This window comes from Bos javanicus, chromosome 10, assembly GCF_032452875.1.
Source record: "Bos javanicus breed banteng chromosome 10, ARS-OSU_banteng_1.0, whole genome shotgun sequence".
In the NCBI taxonomy this organism is placed as follows: domain Eukaryota; kingdom Metazoa; phylum Chordata; class Mammalia; order Artiodactyla; family Bovidae; genus Bos; species Bos javanicus.
In genome coordinates this window covers 45,596,883-45,611,846 of record NC_083877.1, presented here as the reverse complement: position 1 = coordinate 45,611,846, position 14,964 = coordinate 45,596,883, and the positions used below count along the sequence as shown (strand labels likewise).

The window sequence follows — 14,964 nt, the reverse complement described above, 5'->3', positions numbered from 1 at the left end:
ATTTCTGTCCTCCAGGTACTTTTGTTTTTCCACTTTCATCTGCGTTTTTCTTTCTCGTCTTTTTAAAAAATTGCTTCTTGTTAGTTTTCTTATTGACTGTTTTTTCTCTAACTTCTATTTTTGTAATGACTACCCCTGAGATCTTACTATGGACATGAAACAAATTCTAACATAAGTCAATATTTGGGCCCTCCTCTAACAATACAAGAATTTTAGAACACTCATTTCAAGTACTCTGTCCTATCTAACATTATTTTCTTCAGTTTCTACTTCTATCTTTTTTCAACCCCATATTTAATCTTCATCATCATCATCATTATTTAGGAAAGAAAGTAATTATATTTGCCTAATGTTCTCTGATTTCTTTGCTCCTATTACTTCTTGCATTTAGAACTCCAAGTACACCTTTTAGAAGTTCCACTAACAAAGGTCTGTTGGAGGTTGTTTATTGTTTTATCTTTGTTGTTGTCGTTGTTTTTATTTTGCTTTTTGTTTGACCTCTTACCTTCATTCTTGAAATACAATTTCTTCACAACTATGGAGTTTTTATTTTTCCTCAGTTCTTTGAATATCATATTCTATTGGACAATGTTGTTTTAAGAAGCGTGCTGTCAGTCCAAGTATTGGTTTTTGTTTATTTTTGGTTTTTGTAGGTAATCTATCTTTTCTCTCTGGATGATTTTTAAGATCTTCTCTTTGTCTCTGATGCCCTATAGTTTAAGTATAATGTATGGACTTTAGAGGCATGGACTTCTTTCTGATTGAAATACATTGTCCTTTCTGTATCTGGGGATGCATGTTTTTACATCAGTTCTGAAAATTTTCAGCAGTTTTATTCAGATACTGCTCTATTGTCTTAATTCCCTCCTTCAGGAATCCAAATAGACCTATGGTAAACTTCTTATTTTAACCTTATTTCACTTATCCTCTCTTTAACATTTCTATATCTTTGCCACTGTGTGATAGTCTAGCTAATTTTTTCCACCTCAGCCTTCCAAATCTTTAATTCTCTCCTCAGCTGTGTATAATCTGCTGTTTGGCCCATCCACTGAGGTTAAAATTTCAGTGAGTGTACGTTATTTCTTAAAGTTCTATCTGGTTCTTGCTTGCTCATTCTTATGAGTTTACCTGTTATTTCTATATACATTCCATTTATTTTATAGTCAACATCTGATCATTTTAATATCCTACTTCCTTGAACATCTAAGTCTTGCTAGTTTCTGATAAATGCTGACATATGCACTTGCCTTTAGGAGAGATCCTCTTATTGAATATTCTTGCAGCTCACAGCTCCAGCTCAAAGTTCATTTCACTCAATTTTTAGGGTAGGACAGGTGATGGCTGAAGGAGTTACTATACTTAAAGATTTATCTTATTTCCTAAGTCCAGAATCACATTAAAAACATTTTTCTCAAGAATCCAACTTTGTAGTGAGAGGACCTTTTGGAAGAAGTTTTCCACCACATTCCCAGAAGCTGACAGTTTTTAACTCTGGTCTCAGGTTAAAATTTCAAAGAGGGAATAGGGAACAGTGGTTATAACCTGTTCAGGGGTCTATGATGAAAAGGAAGTCATCATAATTTGGGCAGGGGCTTACAGAAACCACCCTATATATCTGTAAGGAGCAAATAAGACCAGTTCTGGACTGGAGCTGTATCATACTGGCTCACAAGAGTCAACCGTGGGCATCTCTTCCCAACTCTGAATTCAGTGAAACAGGTTGATAGCTTGAAACTAGTAAATGCTGTAAATTAGGGTTGTATTTTGTTTTGTCCTGAGACCTGACTGTTAGACATTTACCAGTATATCACTGGGAAAATCCCTCCACAGTTTGTCTGGCTTCGCCCATCAATGTCTTACTCACATTGCCACCCTCTGATCCATCTAGAAAGGACAGTGAACTGTCCCTGATAAACATACTCATTCTGGCCCTTCACCCCCGCTATGGGGTGCCTCAGATATGCGCCTCCTCTACCCTGGCTTCTTCCCCACCCCACCCCGCTTTAGATTCTCCTCCACCCACGACACTAGCACTTCATCTCTCACTCAAGGCCAGGACTGAGCCCACTGACCTCGTGAGAGTGGCTACGTCACGTAACAGTCTTTCAGAGCTGTCTATATCACTCACTTCACAATTAACCACATCCTCTCTCATGACAACTCTTCCATTACTGCCCTGAATTTCTAGTTGAACAATTTATTATTATTCAACCCTTGGTATGAACTTAAAACATGCATTTTTACCACATATGTGAATGGTGGGCAGTAACTGCTATCTTGGACAAAGTTTGAGACTGTATACCTGTACCCTAGGTTCAAGATGATTCTACCACTAACTGACTGTGTGACCCTGGGCATGTCATTCTGAGTGTGGCTGCTTACCGTCCCTGTGTCTCCAGCATCTGATGTCTATCATATAGTAGATAGAGAATAACCACTGGTTGACCTTAACTAAAATCCCCTAGCTCTGCAATTCCACGTCTGTTAAACTAGACCAGACGATCTGAAAATATGCCTCAAGCACTCTTGTTTGATTGTTTGATGTCTTATTCCCACAGCTAAATTCCACCCTTAAAGGCTCCTTCGAGAGATAACCTGGTATAATGGAAAGAGATTAGGCTTTGGGACTTTCCCAGTGGTCCAGTGTATAGGACTCTGCGCTTCCACTTCAGGGGGCACAGGTTCAATCCCTGGTCAGGGAACTAAGATTCCACATGTTGCACAGTGCAGTCAAAAAAAAAAAAAAAGAGCATAGGCTTTAATGTTGGATGTATCTGTATTTGAATCTCTGCTCTATCATGTACTGGTTGTTTTACCTTGAATAAGGCACTTGATGGAGAAAATACTTTGAACCTGCTTCATAAGATTGTATGGGTATTAATTGGACAATGTCTGTATACAGAACACCAGGCCTAGTGCCTGGCATATGGCAAGATTCCCCTGCTGGGGCGTCTGCAGTTTCATTCCCTAGTGGCTGCAGAGTTGGTATATATGGCCTGAAACTCCATCATGGTGGATGATCTGGTTCATCTTTCTTTTTGTTTAGGCTGTGGTCAGAAGTTTCAGTCCCTAGATTTTGAGGAAACCATGCCCTCCTTCCATCTCTAAGAGCATTTCAACTCCCCAAGCAGTGAGATGGTGGTTCTCAATTCTCACTCCTTTCTCCTCTGCAAAGCTGTTTCTTTATGACCCCCTGGCCTGTGGCACAAGACCTAAAAGGGGGTTTCTGCGGTCTGGGCCAAGGCTGAGAGACACGGAGGGAAGACAGAGCCGCCAGAGCCCTGTTGGGCCTGGGCACCCTGTGCATGAATGAAGGCCAGATGTATGGGACAGGCAAGTGTGTGGATCTGGCATCTGGCAGATAATTTCCCTTTTCTTTTTTAGGAAATCAAAAGCTACTCCAGAAAAGATTGAGTTTAGGGGAATGCAACAGGGTGAGGTAATTTTAAATCTTCACAATCAGCTCATCTAAGAGCAGGAAGTGGGGCCAGCTCTGGGAAGATTTAACTCTGCAAATGGCCCCAGCCCCACCTGGCCTCCCACTGCCCTGCTGGCGCTCAACCCTCACCCAGAGGCCAGCGAGACATTTCCTGTGGACAAAGGAGCATGGCAGGTGATGGGCCACAGGGTCGCAAAGAGTCGGAGATGACTGAAGCAACTTGGCACACACACACACACGCACGCAAGGCATCATCTCTCAGCCCAGAGACTACAGCCCCAGACACAGGGTTCGCTCCTGGGATTTCTCTATCTGTTGATCCGAGATTCTCAGCTGGGAGAAAAAACAGGCCTAAAACTCACCAACAAATTCTGGTGTCCCAAAAATGTTCTTAAATTCAACTCCGTCTTCTATTTCATGAGCCAGGCCAAAGTCAATCAGCTTGATGTGTGGAATGGGAATATTCTTGTCCAACAACATAATGTTTTCTGGCTGGGAAACAAAAAAAAAAGAAGAAGAAGAAAAGAGGATAAAAGAAAAGATGGTAATTAAAGCCCTATTTTATGTTTTTGCTTTGGGTTTAAGGTGGGGTTTAGTGTTCTTTTTTAGGACCAAAACAGCACAAACCCTTTCTTACTCTTGCGTCCTCAGTCCTCTCCCATGAACCCAAGAACAGCCACAACGCTGAGGGCAAGGCCTGGGTTTTACCAAAGCTGCTGCTGACAGCAGAACCAGACTGTGGCTTTAATCCTTCTGTTTCTGAATGGGAGATCCCTGCCATGTAGTGCCTTTGTCTCCCCATCTGTCAAATGGGGCCAGGGAGATACTTGCAGCATTTCCTGTAAACAAAACCATGGCCTCTTTATGTGTGATGGGGGAGGGGCACTGCAACTTAACCCCGATTTACACTTGGCTTATTGACCTGCATCTTCCTGACCACCCCTTTCCCCTGGCTGGTCAGCTTCCTGTTGACAACACTCCCCTCCCCTAGACTAATGCATAGCTCACACTTCTCTGTGTGTTTAACTAATTCTGGCCCTCAGTGAGACACAGGAAAAAGCACCTGATTTCCAGGGAAAATACCAGCTGCCTAGACTATTTCCAGCCCAGCAAACAGCTGCCAGATTGCACACAACACTGGGGGTGTCTGCTGGAGGGGGGCCAGCCCTGCCCTGGCCTCACACAGCCCCAGGTCCCAGTGAGGCCAGAACAGGATCCTGAGCTGACCCTTTGCACTCCCACCCAACTGCTCAGAGCAGTTGGTGGGTGAGCAGGTCCCTCTGATTCATCTTCTTTCCTCCTGCTCCTCACCGGGACTATCCTGGATCCCATTCGAAAAGAAAAGCCTTGAAAACATACATGCCCACGAAAACTGGTACACAGATGTTCTCAGCAGCATATTCATAATAGTCTCAAAGTGGAAACAACACAAATGGCCATCACTGATGAGTAGATAAATGAAGTGTGGTATATCCATACAGTAGAGTGCTATTCAGCCATAAAAAGGAATGGAGGCAGAGAAAAACATAAAAAGGAATGGCGTACTGATACATGCTATATACCATGGGTGAACCTTGAAAACATCTTGCTAAGTGAAAATCAGTCACCAAAAATCGCAGATTATACGACTCCATTAATATAAGATATCCAGAATAGGCAAATCCATAGAGACAGAGAGTAGACAGGGAGTTGCCTAGGGCCTGGGGAATGGGGAATGACTAATAGGTACAGGGTTTCTTTCAGGTGATGAAAATCATCCAAAATTGATTGCAGTGTGAGTTATACAACTTTGTAAATTGTACACTTCAAATGGGTGAATTATACGTGATGTATAACTCTCAATAAAGTAGCTTTAAATAAATAGATAAGCAAATAAAGAAATGTTTGAGAAAACTGAATGGCCCTGTTTCTCAAAGCACTAGAGAATTTCCCACCTTGCACTTCTGCTCTACCCGGAAAACCTCTGCTCAGTCTCTGTCCACTGAAATCCCAGTCAGGCTTCAAAGTCTGAGTTAATCCAGCTCTTCCTTGAAATCTTCCCTCACTGGCACTGAGCTTTCTCTCCAGCCCGCAGATGTGAGCCCTCTCTGCCCCCTGGACTCCTTCATGCTCACTGGAACCTTTCTGCCATGACCGTTGTCACACTCTCTCTTGTCCAACAGTCCTCATTGCCCTACTGGACCCTCAGCTGGAGGGAGAGTCAGGTCTTTGCATCTCCACCACCACACAGAACACAGAGGGTGAGAGGTGGACGGTGGCCCTCGCTATTAGTTAGACTGATCCCAAATCTGCACTGAAGACACCCCAGGTGTTTGCATCTAGAACTTCCCGCTCCCTGAAGTCTCTGACCTCACATCACAGTGACTGGAAACTTTCACTCAAGTGAGTTGGATGAGAAACCCTTCCATTTTTTTTCCTTTTTTAAAAAATATATGTTTCCTTTTGCATCTTTAAAGTGTGTTTATTCTTTTTCCCCTCCAGAGATTTTTCTCCACTTCATTTTGAAACTGTGTCAAAGTCCTTTTCCAAGGCAGGGCAGCTCCTTGGGTTCTGCAGAAAGGCAAGCGAGGGCAGCGGGTGGTCAAGACATGGGACACAGGCTAGGAGTCCCATGCCAGTGCGCCGACCTGGCCCTCTGGGGCTTCTCAGGGACCCCAAGTGTCCTGGCACCTGGGAAGTGAGTTAAGCCTTCCCCACAGCCCACCATCTCCTGAACTGGGGGGCTTCTCCTCCTCCCATTCCAAAGTATTCCTGAGCCACCTTTCGGGAACGTCTCTCTTCCAGGGAACGGCCCTGAAGCTTCTCCCTAGGACTAAGGGGTCCAGCCCAGGTACTCCTGACCACCACGGTGTGCTTAAAGCCTGGCACCACCACAAAACACGCTGAAAGGAGCTGAGAGCTGCAGTGGACACAGCAGACACAGAGCCCTGGTGGTCCCAAGACTGGGGAGCAGTAGGGATGGGCACAGGGACCCACAGGAAGGAAGGAGGAACAAAGAGGTGGAATTCTCCCAGGCCGCACCCTGAGCAGTGAAAAGAATCTTTGCCTCACATCCTCTCCCCTCTGTGGCCCACATTCCGGGGAAAACAGCCTCTCCGCTGGCTTGTGAGAACCTTCAGGCAAGGCCATGTTTTCTCACCCGAGTTCCATTTGTCCTCTGTCCTGTCTCAAGAACCTCACACACAGCTCCCCTGCTTGGGACACTCCCTGCATAGTCCCTACCCCGAATCTGGCTAATTCCTATTCACATTTCAGTAAAAATAGTACCTCCTCCAGAAAGCCTCCCCACACTCACCACCTCCCCAGTTTCCATCACAGCCTGTACTTCCTCTCCTCTAGTGCTTCTCCCACTGCCTCAAGCTTGTCAGTTTACTGACCTGTCTTCTCCACTGGGCCAAGAGCTTCCTGAGGGTCTCAGTCCTACCAACTACCCAAAGCTTGGCCTAGAGCCTGGACCCACCAGGTGCTCAGTAAATGTTCTCCGAGTGAAGACAGGGCCATTTGGTACCCTCAGGGTGCGCATTACCAGGTCCAGAACACCATCTCTACCCCATCCTTTACTCTGGCTCTTCCTTTTGCCTCGAATGCCTTTCCTACCCTCCATCACACTTTCAGAGCCAGGCCCCCATCTCTGCCTCCTTTTATTTCCTTACTTTTAATGAAGCACACCCTGACCTTGTGCTCTAAGCCCTCAGAGCTGATCATGCTCACGAGCAAGTAGCCCTAGTTGCAGACTCTTTTGTATTGTGATGCACCTTTCCTGGGCGGTAGCCCCTCTGGGAAAATTCAAATCAGTTTTAAGGTTCCTGGCACCCCCTCTGATGTCTTGCATTGTGGATGTTTCATGCGAAGTGAAGGAACTGGGACCCTGTGGCCCTTCCCTTTCTTCGCCATGGAGGCTCTTCACCACTAGGGGTGCCCGAGAGCACACCTCCCCTCAGAATGGCTAAAGGGCTGAGTCAGGAGGGAAAAGAGACCGACTCAAGAAGGGTCCCAGGGGTAGTCAGAGGGCAGCAAAAAGGCAGTATGGTCTAAGCTTCTTCGAGTCTACCCTCCCCAAACTGTGTAGGATAGTGGGAAAGAGCCTAGGCTTAGGTATTGGGAAATTCCAGTTCAGCTCCACCACCAAAGGCTGTGTGAGCTTAAGCAGGCTTTTCCTCTCTGGATGATATCTGAAGCTCCTTCAAGCTCTAGGCTCTGTGACTGCAAGGTGACACAACCTTCCAAGCTGGCTGGGCCAATTCCCACTCCTCTGGAGCCCAAGGCAGGACCTACAAAGGTTCAGGTCTCCTGGCCCCAGGTCAGGAGGGAAGAGCAGACAGCCCAGCCAGACTGCCCTCTGGGGCAGCACAAAGCTATCTCTACTCCCTCACTCCTGTCATTCTCCTCCACCTTTATTTACTTCAACCAAACACCTCACCCACACACCTGACGTAGCTTCCAAAGCATGGCTGGAGGAAAGGATCACATTCCCATAGGTGCTGCCACTGCCAAGCCCAGGGCCCATGGAGCAGCCACCAGGAGGGGAAATCTTCCCCCTCCATTAAAACAAACCCATCAGCTCAGCCCACCAGACGAGCAGCTGCCAGCCAATGTGTCCTTTAGCAACCCAGTGGATCTGGCCAGAGGTGCCCAGTCTGGTGCCAACTGGAAGCTTATCCTCCAGGGGGACCCATATCAGGGGACTCCTACCAGCCTGGTACAGCATGTCTAAGAGTCCCTGAAGGATGAAGGCAGCCTCGGGGAGGTAGAGGGGGCTATGCAGTAAGATGCCAAAGACCAGAGCTTAGAGTCAGGCAGGTCCGGGGTCAAATTCCACCTCTACTACTCACAGTGAAACCTGGGCAAAGTCTCTGGACCTCTTGGAGCCTTGGTTTCTCATCTGTAAAATGGTAACGCCTACTGTGACACAGTGTTGCTCTGAGGATTCAGAGAGACGGTCCACGCAAGGAGCGGTGCCCAGTGAGATTTTAGAGCAGAATGACTATGTTTGTTCTCTCCCTCTTGGGCTGCAGCAGTGACAACAGTCCTCCCTGGGGGCTTTACTGAATCTGCTGAATCAGAAAGACATGCCCTTCGCAGACCTTCCCCCTCTCCCCCTCATCTTCTGCTTCCCTCCCCACATCCCATTTCACCCCCAGACTTACAATGTTGGGGCCCTAAGGGACCTCAGACACCATTTAGTCCCTGCCTGCTGCAGAGCTACCAGAGAGGTCAAGAAACTGCCAGGACACCGAGCAAAGAACAGAGCCCAAGTCAGCTGACCCCTGGGCTGCTGCCCTCTTCCGGTGCCCACATGGTCTGCCCATCATCAGGCGAGGTGCTCAGCTCAGCAGAGCAGGAGCCAAGCCAGGTCTGTTAGGGGGACGAGGAAGCTGCCAAGGAACCTTCATGGGAAATGTCAAGCACGGTCCCAGGTTACTCAGGAAGTGCTGGGCAACCTGAGAAGCAAGGCCTCTCACTTCCAGGCCTCTGTGAGCAGGTTTCCATGGCACTGCAGCAAATTCTCTGCCCCCACCACCTGCCCCACTCCTGGCACACTGTAGATGAGACCACAGATAGCCCCTCCCCACCAGGCTCCAGTGCGCCCCAGGCCGAAGTCTGTCTTCATCTGGCATTCAAGGCCCTCCCACCTCTGGCCAGCATACTCTCTGCTACATCCTGGCCGATTTTCATCACCCCCACCTCAACACAGTTCACTATGCGAGCATGCCTTTCTGACAAGCTTCTTCTCCCCTGCTCACCACCCAGCTCCAACATTTTCCTGCTGGAACCTCTCCTGTGACAACCCCTACCCCCTGCCCCTGTCAATATACACAGCTAGTTGTTCCACCCAAGGGTCTGCATGGTATGTGGACATGCCTCTAGCAGAGAACCAACTACACTACAATTGCCCCTTACATTTCCTCTCCCCAGTATCCTGAGGCCCCAGAGGGAGGACGGGGCTTTGTCTCTCTTTTCCATCACTCCACCCAAGAGTGGCTGCCATGGAGTAGGTGCTCAGGAATAGCTGATGGGATGCAGGGATGAATGAACCAATGCAGTCACATGCACATCTCTTGCACAACCTGTTTTTAGGGAATCAACATAGATAGAGACTTAGAACCTGGGTTTGAATGCCAGTTTTGGTATTTACCAGCAGTCTAATGCTGGGCAATGGCACCCCACTCCAGTACTCTTGCCTGGAAAATCCCATGGGTGGAGGAGCCTGGTAGGCTGCAGTCCATGGGGTCGCAAAGAGTTGGACATGACTGAGCGACTTCACTTTCACTTTTCACTTTCATGCACTGGAGAAGGAAATGGCAACCCACTCCAGTGTTCTTGCCTGGAGAATCCCAGGGACGGGGGAGCCTGGTGGGCTGCCGTCTATGGGGTCGCACAGAGTCGGACACGACTGAAGCGACTTAGCAGCAGCAGTGGCAACACTGGGCAAGTTACTTAAGCTCTATCAGCCTCAGACTTTTCACTTGTAAATTAGGAGTAACCGAAAACTTACCTCAAGAGGGTTACTAACAGGATCAAACAAGACATATAAAGTGGCCTGTTGCTGTTGTTATTCAGTCACTAAGTTGTGTCTGACTCTTTATGACCCCAGAGACTGCAGCACACCGGGCTTCCCTGTCCTTCACTATCTCCTGGAGTTTGCTCAAACTCATGTCCACTGAGTTGGTGATGCCATCCAACCATCTCATCCTCTTTTGCCCCCTTCTCCTCTTGCCTTCAACCTTTCCCAGCATTGGGGTCTTTTCCAGAGAGTCAGCTTTTTGCATCAGGTGGCTGAGGAATTGGACCTTCAGCTTCAGCAATGGTCCTTCCAAAGAATATTCAGGGTTGATTTCCTTTAGGATCGACTGGCTTGGTTTCCTTGCTATACAAGGGACTCTCAAGAGTCTTCTCCAGCACCACAGTTTAAAAGCATCAATTCTTCAGTCCTCAGCCTTATTTATGGTCCAACTCTCACATCTGTACACGACTACTGGAAAAGCCATAGCTTTGACTATACAGACCTTTGTCAGCAAGGTGATGTCTCTGCTTTTTAGTAAGCTGTCTGGGTTTGTCATAGCTTTTCCACCAAGGAGCAAGGACTGCATGGCTGCAGTCACTGTCCACAGTGACTTTGGAGACCAAAAAAATGAAATCTGTCACTGTTTCCACTTTTTCTCCATCTATTTGCCATGAAGTGATGGGACCAGTTCCATGATCCTGTTTTGGGATCCAACCATCCAGAAAAAACCATTCAGTTTTTTGAATGTGAGTTTTAAGCCACCTTTTTCACTCTCCTCTTTCACCTTCATCAAGAAGCTCTTTAATTTCTCTTCTGCTATTAGGGTGGTATCATCTACATATCTGAGGTTACTGATATTTCTCCCAGAAATCTTGAATCTGGCTTGTGCTTCATCCAGGCTGGTATTTCACATGATGTACTCTGCATATAAGTTAAATAATTGGGGTGACAATATACAGCCTTGACGTACTCCTTTCCCGATTAGGAACCAATCTGCTGTTCCATGTCCAGTTCTAACTGTTGCTTCTTCTCCTGTATACAGGTTTGTCAGGTGGCAGGTAAGGTGGTCTGGCACTTCCTTCTCTTTAAGAAATTTCCGCAGTTTGTTGTGATCCACACAAAGGCTTTAGCACAGCCAATGAAGCACAAATAGATATTTTTTGGGAATTCCCTTGGTTTTTCTATGATCCAGCAGATGCCAGCAGATGTTGGCAGTTTGACCTCTGGTTCTCTGGTCTGTGCCAAATGACAACTAGCATTTGCCATGAGTTGTCCCCACACATCATCTTATTAGATTCTCAAGGCCACCAAGCTATGGATGCCCAGTGCCTCCATCTAGCCAGTGAGGAACCTGGGTCTCAATTCAGGCATTCTGAGCCCCAAGCTGTGCTTTGGGGGCCCCATCTGAACTAGTTACCCACTGGAATCTACTGGAGACTGTGTTAAAAAGACCAAACCAATTAAATCAACTCACTGGGAGTGAGGCTCCAGAACTGGTTTTCTAAAGCAAGTTCTGCAAGGAAGTCAAAATCAGAGTGCCCAGTGTTTGGGGAACCAACACTTGAGAAGGCCCTGTCTTAGAACTGAGTTTGAACTCTACTTCTGCCCCAGGCTAGCTGTGTGACCTTAGCAATAGACTCATCTCTCTGATCTTGGGCCCCTCATCTGCAAAGCAGGAATATTAACATGGCCATGGTGGAGAGATCTGACAGAATGTGGTCCACTGGAGAAGGGAATGGCAAGCCACTTCAGTATTCTTGCCTTGAGAACCCCATGAACAGTATGAAAAGGCAAAATGATAGGATACTGAAAGAGAAACTCCCCAGGTCAGTAGGTGCCCAATATGCTACTGGAGATCAGTGGAGAAATAACTCCAGAAAGAATGAAGGGATGGAGCCAAAGCAAAAACAATACCCAGCTGTGGATGTGACTGGTGATAGAAGCAAGGTCCGATGCTGTAAAGAGCAATATTGCATAGGAACCTGGAATGTCAGGTCCATGAATCAAGGCAAATTGGAAGTGGTCAAACAAGAGATGGCAAGAGTGAATGTCGACATTCTAGGAAATCAGCGAACTGAAATGGACTGGAATGGGTGAATTTAACTCAGATGACCATTATATCTACTACTGCGGGCAGGAATCCCTCAGAAGAAATGGAGTAGCCATCATGGTCAACAAAAGAGTCTGAAATGCAGTACTTGGATGCAATCTCAAAAACGACAGAATGATCTCTGTTCATTTCCAAGGCAAACCATTCAATATCACAGTAATCCAAGTCTATGCCCCAACCAGTAACGCTGAAGAAGCTGAAGTTGAACGGTTCTATGAAGACCTACAAGACCTTTTAGAACTAACACCCAAAAAAGATGTCCTTTTCATTATAGGGGACTGGAATGCAAAAGTAGGAAGTCAAGAAACACCTGGGGTAACAGGCAAATTTGGCCTTGGACTACAGAATGAAGCAGGGCAAAGACTAATAGAGTTTTGCCAAGAAAATACACTGGTCATAACAAACACCCTCTTCCAACAACACAAGAGAAGACTCTATACATGGACATCACCAGATGGTCAATACTGAAATCAGATTGATTATATCCTTTGCAGTCAAAGATGGAGAAGCTCTATACAGTCAGCAAAAACAAGACCAGGAGCTGACTGTGGCTCAGACCATGAACTCCTTATTGCCAAATTCAGACTGAAATTGAAAAAAGTAGGGAAAACCACTAGACCATTCAGGTATGACCTAAATCAAATCCCTTATGATTATACAGTGGAAGGGACAAATAGATTTAAGGGCCTAGATGTGATAGATAGAGTGCCTGATGAACTATGGAATGAGGTTCATGACATTGTACAGGAGACAGGGATCAAGACAAACCCCATGGAAAAGAGATGCAAAAAAGCAAAATGGCTGTCTGGGGAGGCCTTACAAATAGCTGTGAAAAGAAGAGAAGCGAAAAGCAAAGGAGAAAAGGAAAAATATAAACATCTGAATGCAGAGTTCCAAAGAATAGCAAGAAGAGATAAGAAAGCCTTCTTCAGCGATCAATGCAAAGAAATAGAGGAAAACAACCGAATGGGAAAGACTAGGGATCTCTTCAAGAAAATCAGAGATACCAAAGGAACATTTCATGCAAAGATGAGCTTGATAAAGGACAGAAATGGTATGGACCTAACAGAAGCAGAAGATATTAAGAAGAGATGGCAAGAATACACAGAAGAACTGTACAAAAAAGATCTTCACGACCCAGATAATCACGATGGTGTGATCACTAACCTAGAGCCAGACATCCTGGAATGTGAAGTCAAGTGGGCCTTAGAAAGCATCACTACGAACAAAGCTAGTGGAGGTGATGGAATTCCAGTTGAGCTATTCCAAATCCTGAACGATGCTGCTGTGGAAGTGCTGCACTCAATATGCCAGCAAAATTGGAAAACTCAGCAGTGGCCACAGGACTGGAAAAGGTCAGTTTTCATTCCAATCCCAAAGAAAGGCAATGCCAAAGAATGCTCAAACTACCGCACAATTGCACTCATCTCACACGCTAGGAAAGTAATACTCAAAATTCTCCAAGCCAGGCTTCAGCAATATGTGAACCATGAACTTCCTGATGTTCAAGCTGGTTTTAGAAAAGGCAGAGGAACCAGAGATCAAATTGCCAACATCCACTGGATCATAGAAAAAGCAAGAGAGTTCCAGAAAAACATCTATTTCTGCTTTATTGACTATGCCAAAGCCTTTGACTGTGTGGATCACAATAAACTGTGGAAAATTCTGAAAGAGATGGGAATACCAGACCACCTGATCTGCCTCTTGAGAAATCTGTATGCAGGTCAGGAAGCAACAGTTAGAACTGGACATGGAACAACAGACTGGTTCCAAATAGGAAAAGGAGTACGTCAAGGCTGTATATTGTCACCTTGCCTATTTAACTTATATGCAGAGTACATCATGAGAAACGCTGGACTGGAAGAAACACAAGCTGGAATCAAGATTGCCGGGAGAAATATCAGTAACCTCAGATATGCAGATGACACCACCCTTAAGGCAGAAAGTGAAGAGGAACTAAAAAGCCTCTTGATGAAAGTGAAAGTGGAGAGTGAAAAAATTGGCTTAAAGCTCAACATTCAGAAAATGAAGATCATGGCATCTGGTCCCACCACTTCATGGGAAATAGATGGGGAAACAGTGGAAACAGTGTCAGACTTTATTTTTCTGGGCTCCAAAATCACTGCAGATGGTGACTGCAGCCATGAAGTCAAAAGACGCTTACTCCTTGGAAGGAAAGTTATGACCAACCTAGACAGCATATTCAAAAGCAGAGACATTACTTTGCCAACAAAGGTTCATCTAGTCAAGGCTATGGTTTTTCCTGTGGTCATGTATGGATGTGAGAGTTGGACTGTGAAGAAGGCTGAGCGCCAAAGAACTGATGCTTTTGAACTGTGGTGTTGGAGAAGACTGTTGAGAGTCCCTTGGACTGCAAGGAGATCCAACCAGTCCATTCTGAAGAAGATCAGCCCTGGGGTTTCTTTGGAAGGAATGATGCTAAAGCTGAAACTCCAGTACTTTGGCCACCTCATGCGAAGAGTTGACTCACTGGAAAAGACTCTGATGCTGGGAGGGATTGGGGGCAAGAGGAGAAGGGAACGACAGAGGATGAGATGGCTGGATGGCAGCACTGACTCGATGGACGTGAGTCTGAGTGAACTCCAGGAGTTGGTGATGGACAGGGAGGCCTGGCGTGCTGTGATTCATGGGGTCTCAAAGAGTCGGACACGACTGAGCGACTGATCTGATCTGATCTGAATGGGTTCTCAGGAGGCACAAGAAAGCCCTAAGAGCCCTTGAGCAACCTCCCTTTTCTATACAATGGCCATGACCATCGAACCTTCCTCATAGGGTCTGTCATGTGGATTAAAGGAGTAAATAAACACAAGCAGAGCTCTCAGAGGTGAGCCTGCGTGTTTACTACAGCCCTTAATAAATGCCTGCTGCCACTATACACCACTGCTGTTA

General features: G+C 46.3%; 1 protein-coding gene across 1 annotated transcript in view; it reads right to left on the bottom strand.

The window, feature by feature from the left end:
- The window catches only part of DAPK2 (death associated protein kinase 2), a 135,445-nt gene that overhangs the window by 16,677 nt on the left and 103,804 nt on the right, over window positions 1-14,964 (bottom strand). The window contains exon 5 of the mRNA XM_061431028.1: window positions 3,802-3,931. Coding sequence (XP_061287012.1) covers window positions 3,802-3,931 — 130 coding nt within the window. The remainder of the gene's footprint in view (window positions 1-3,801; window positions 3,932-14,964) is intronic.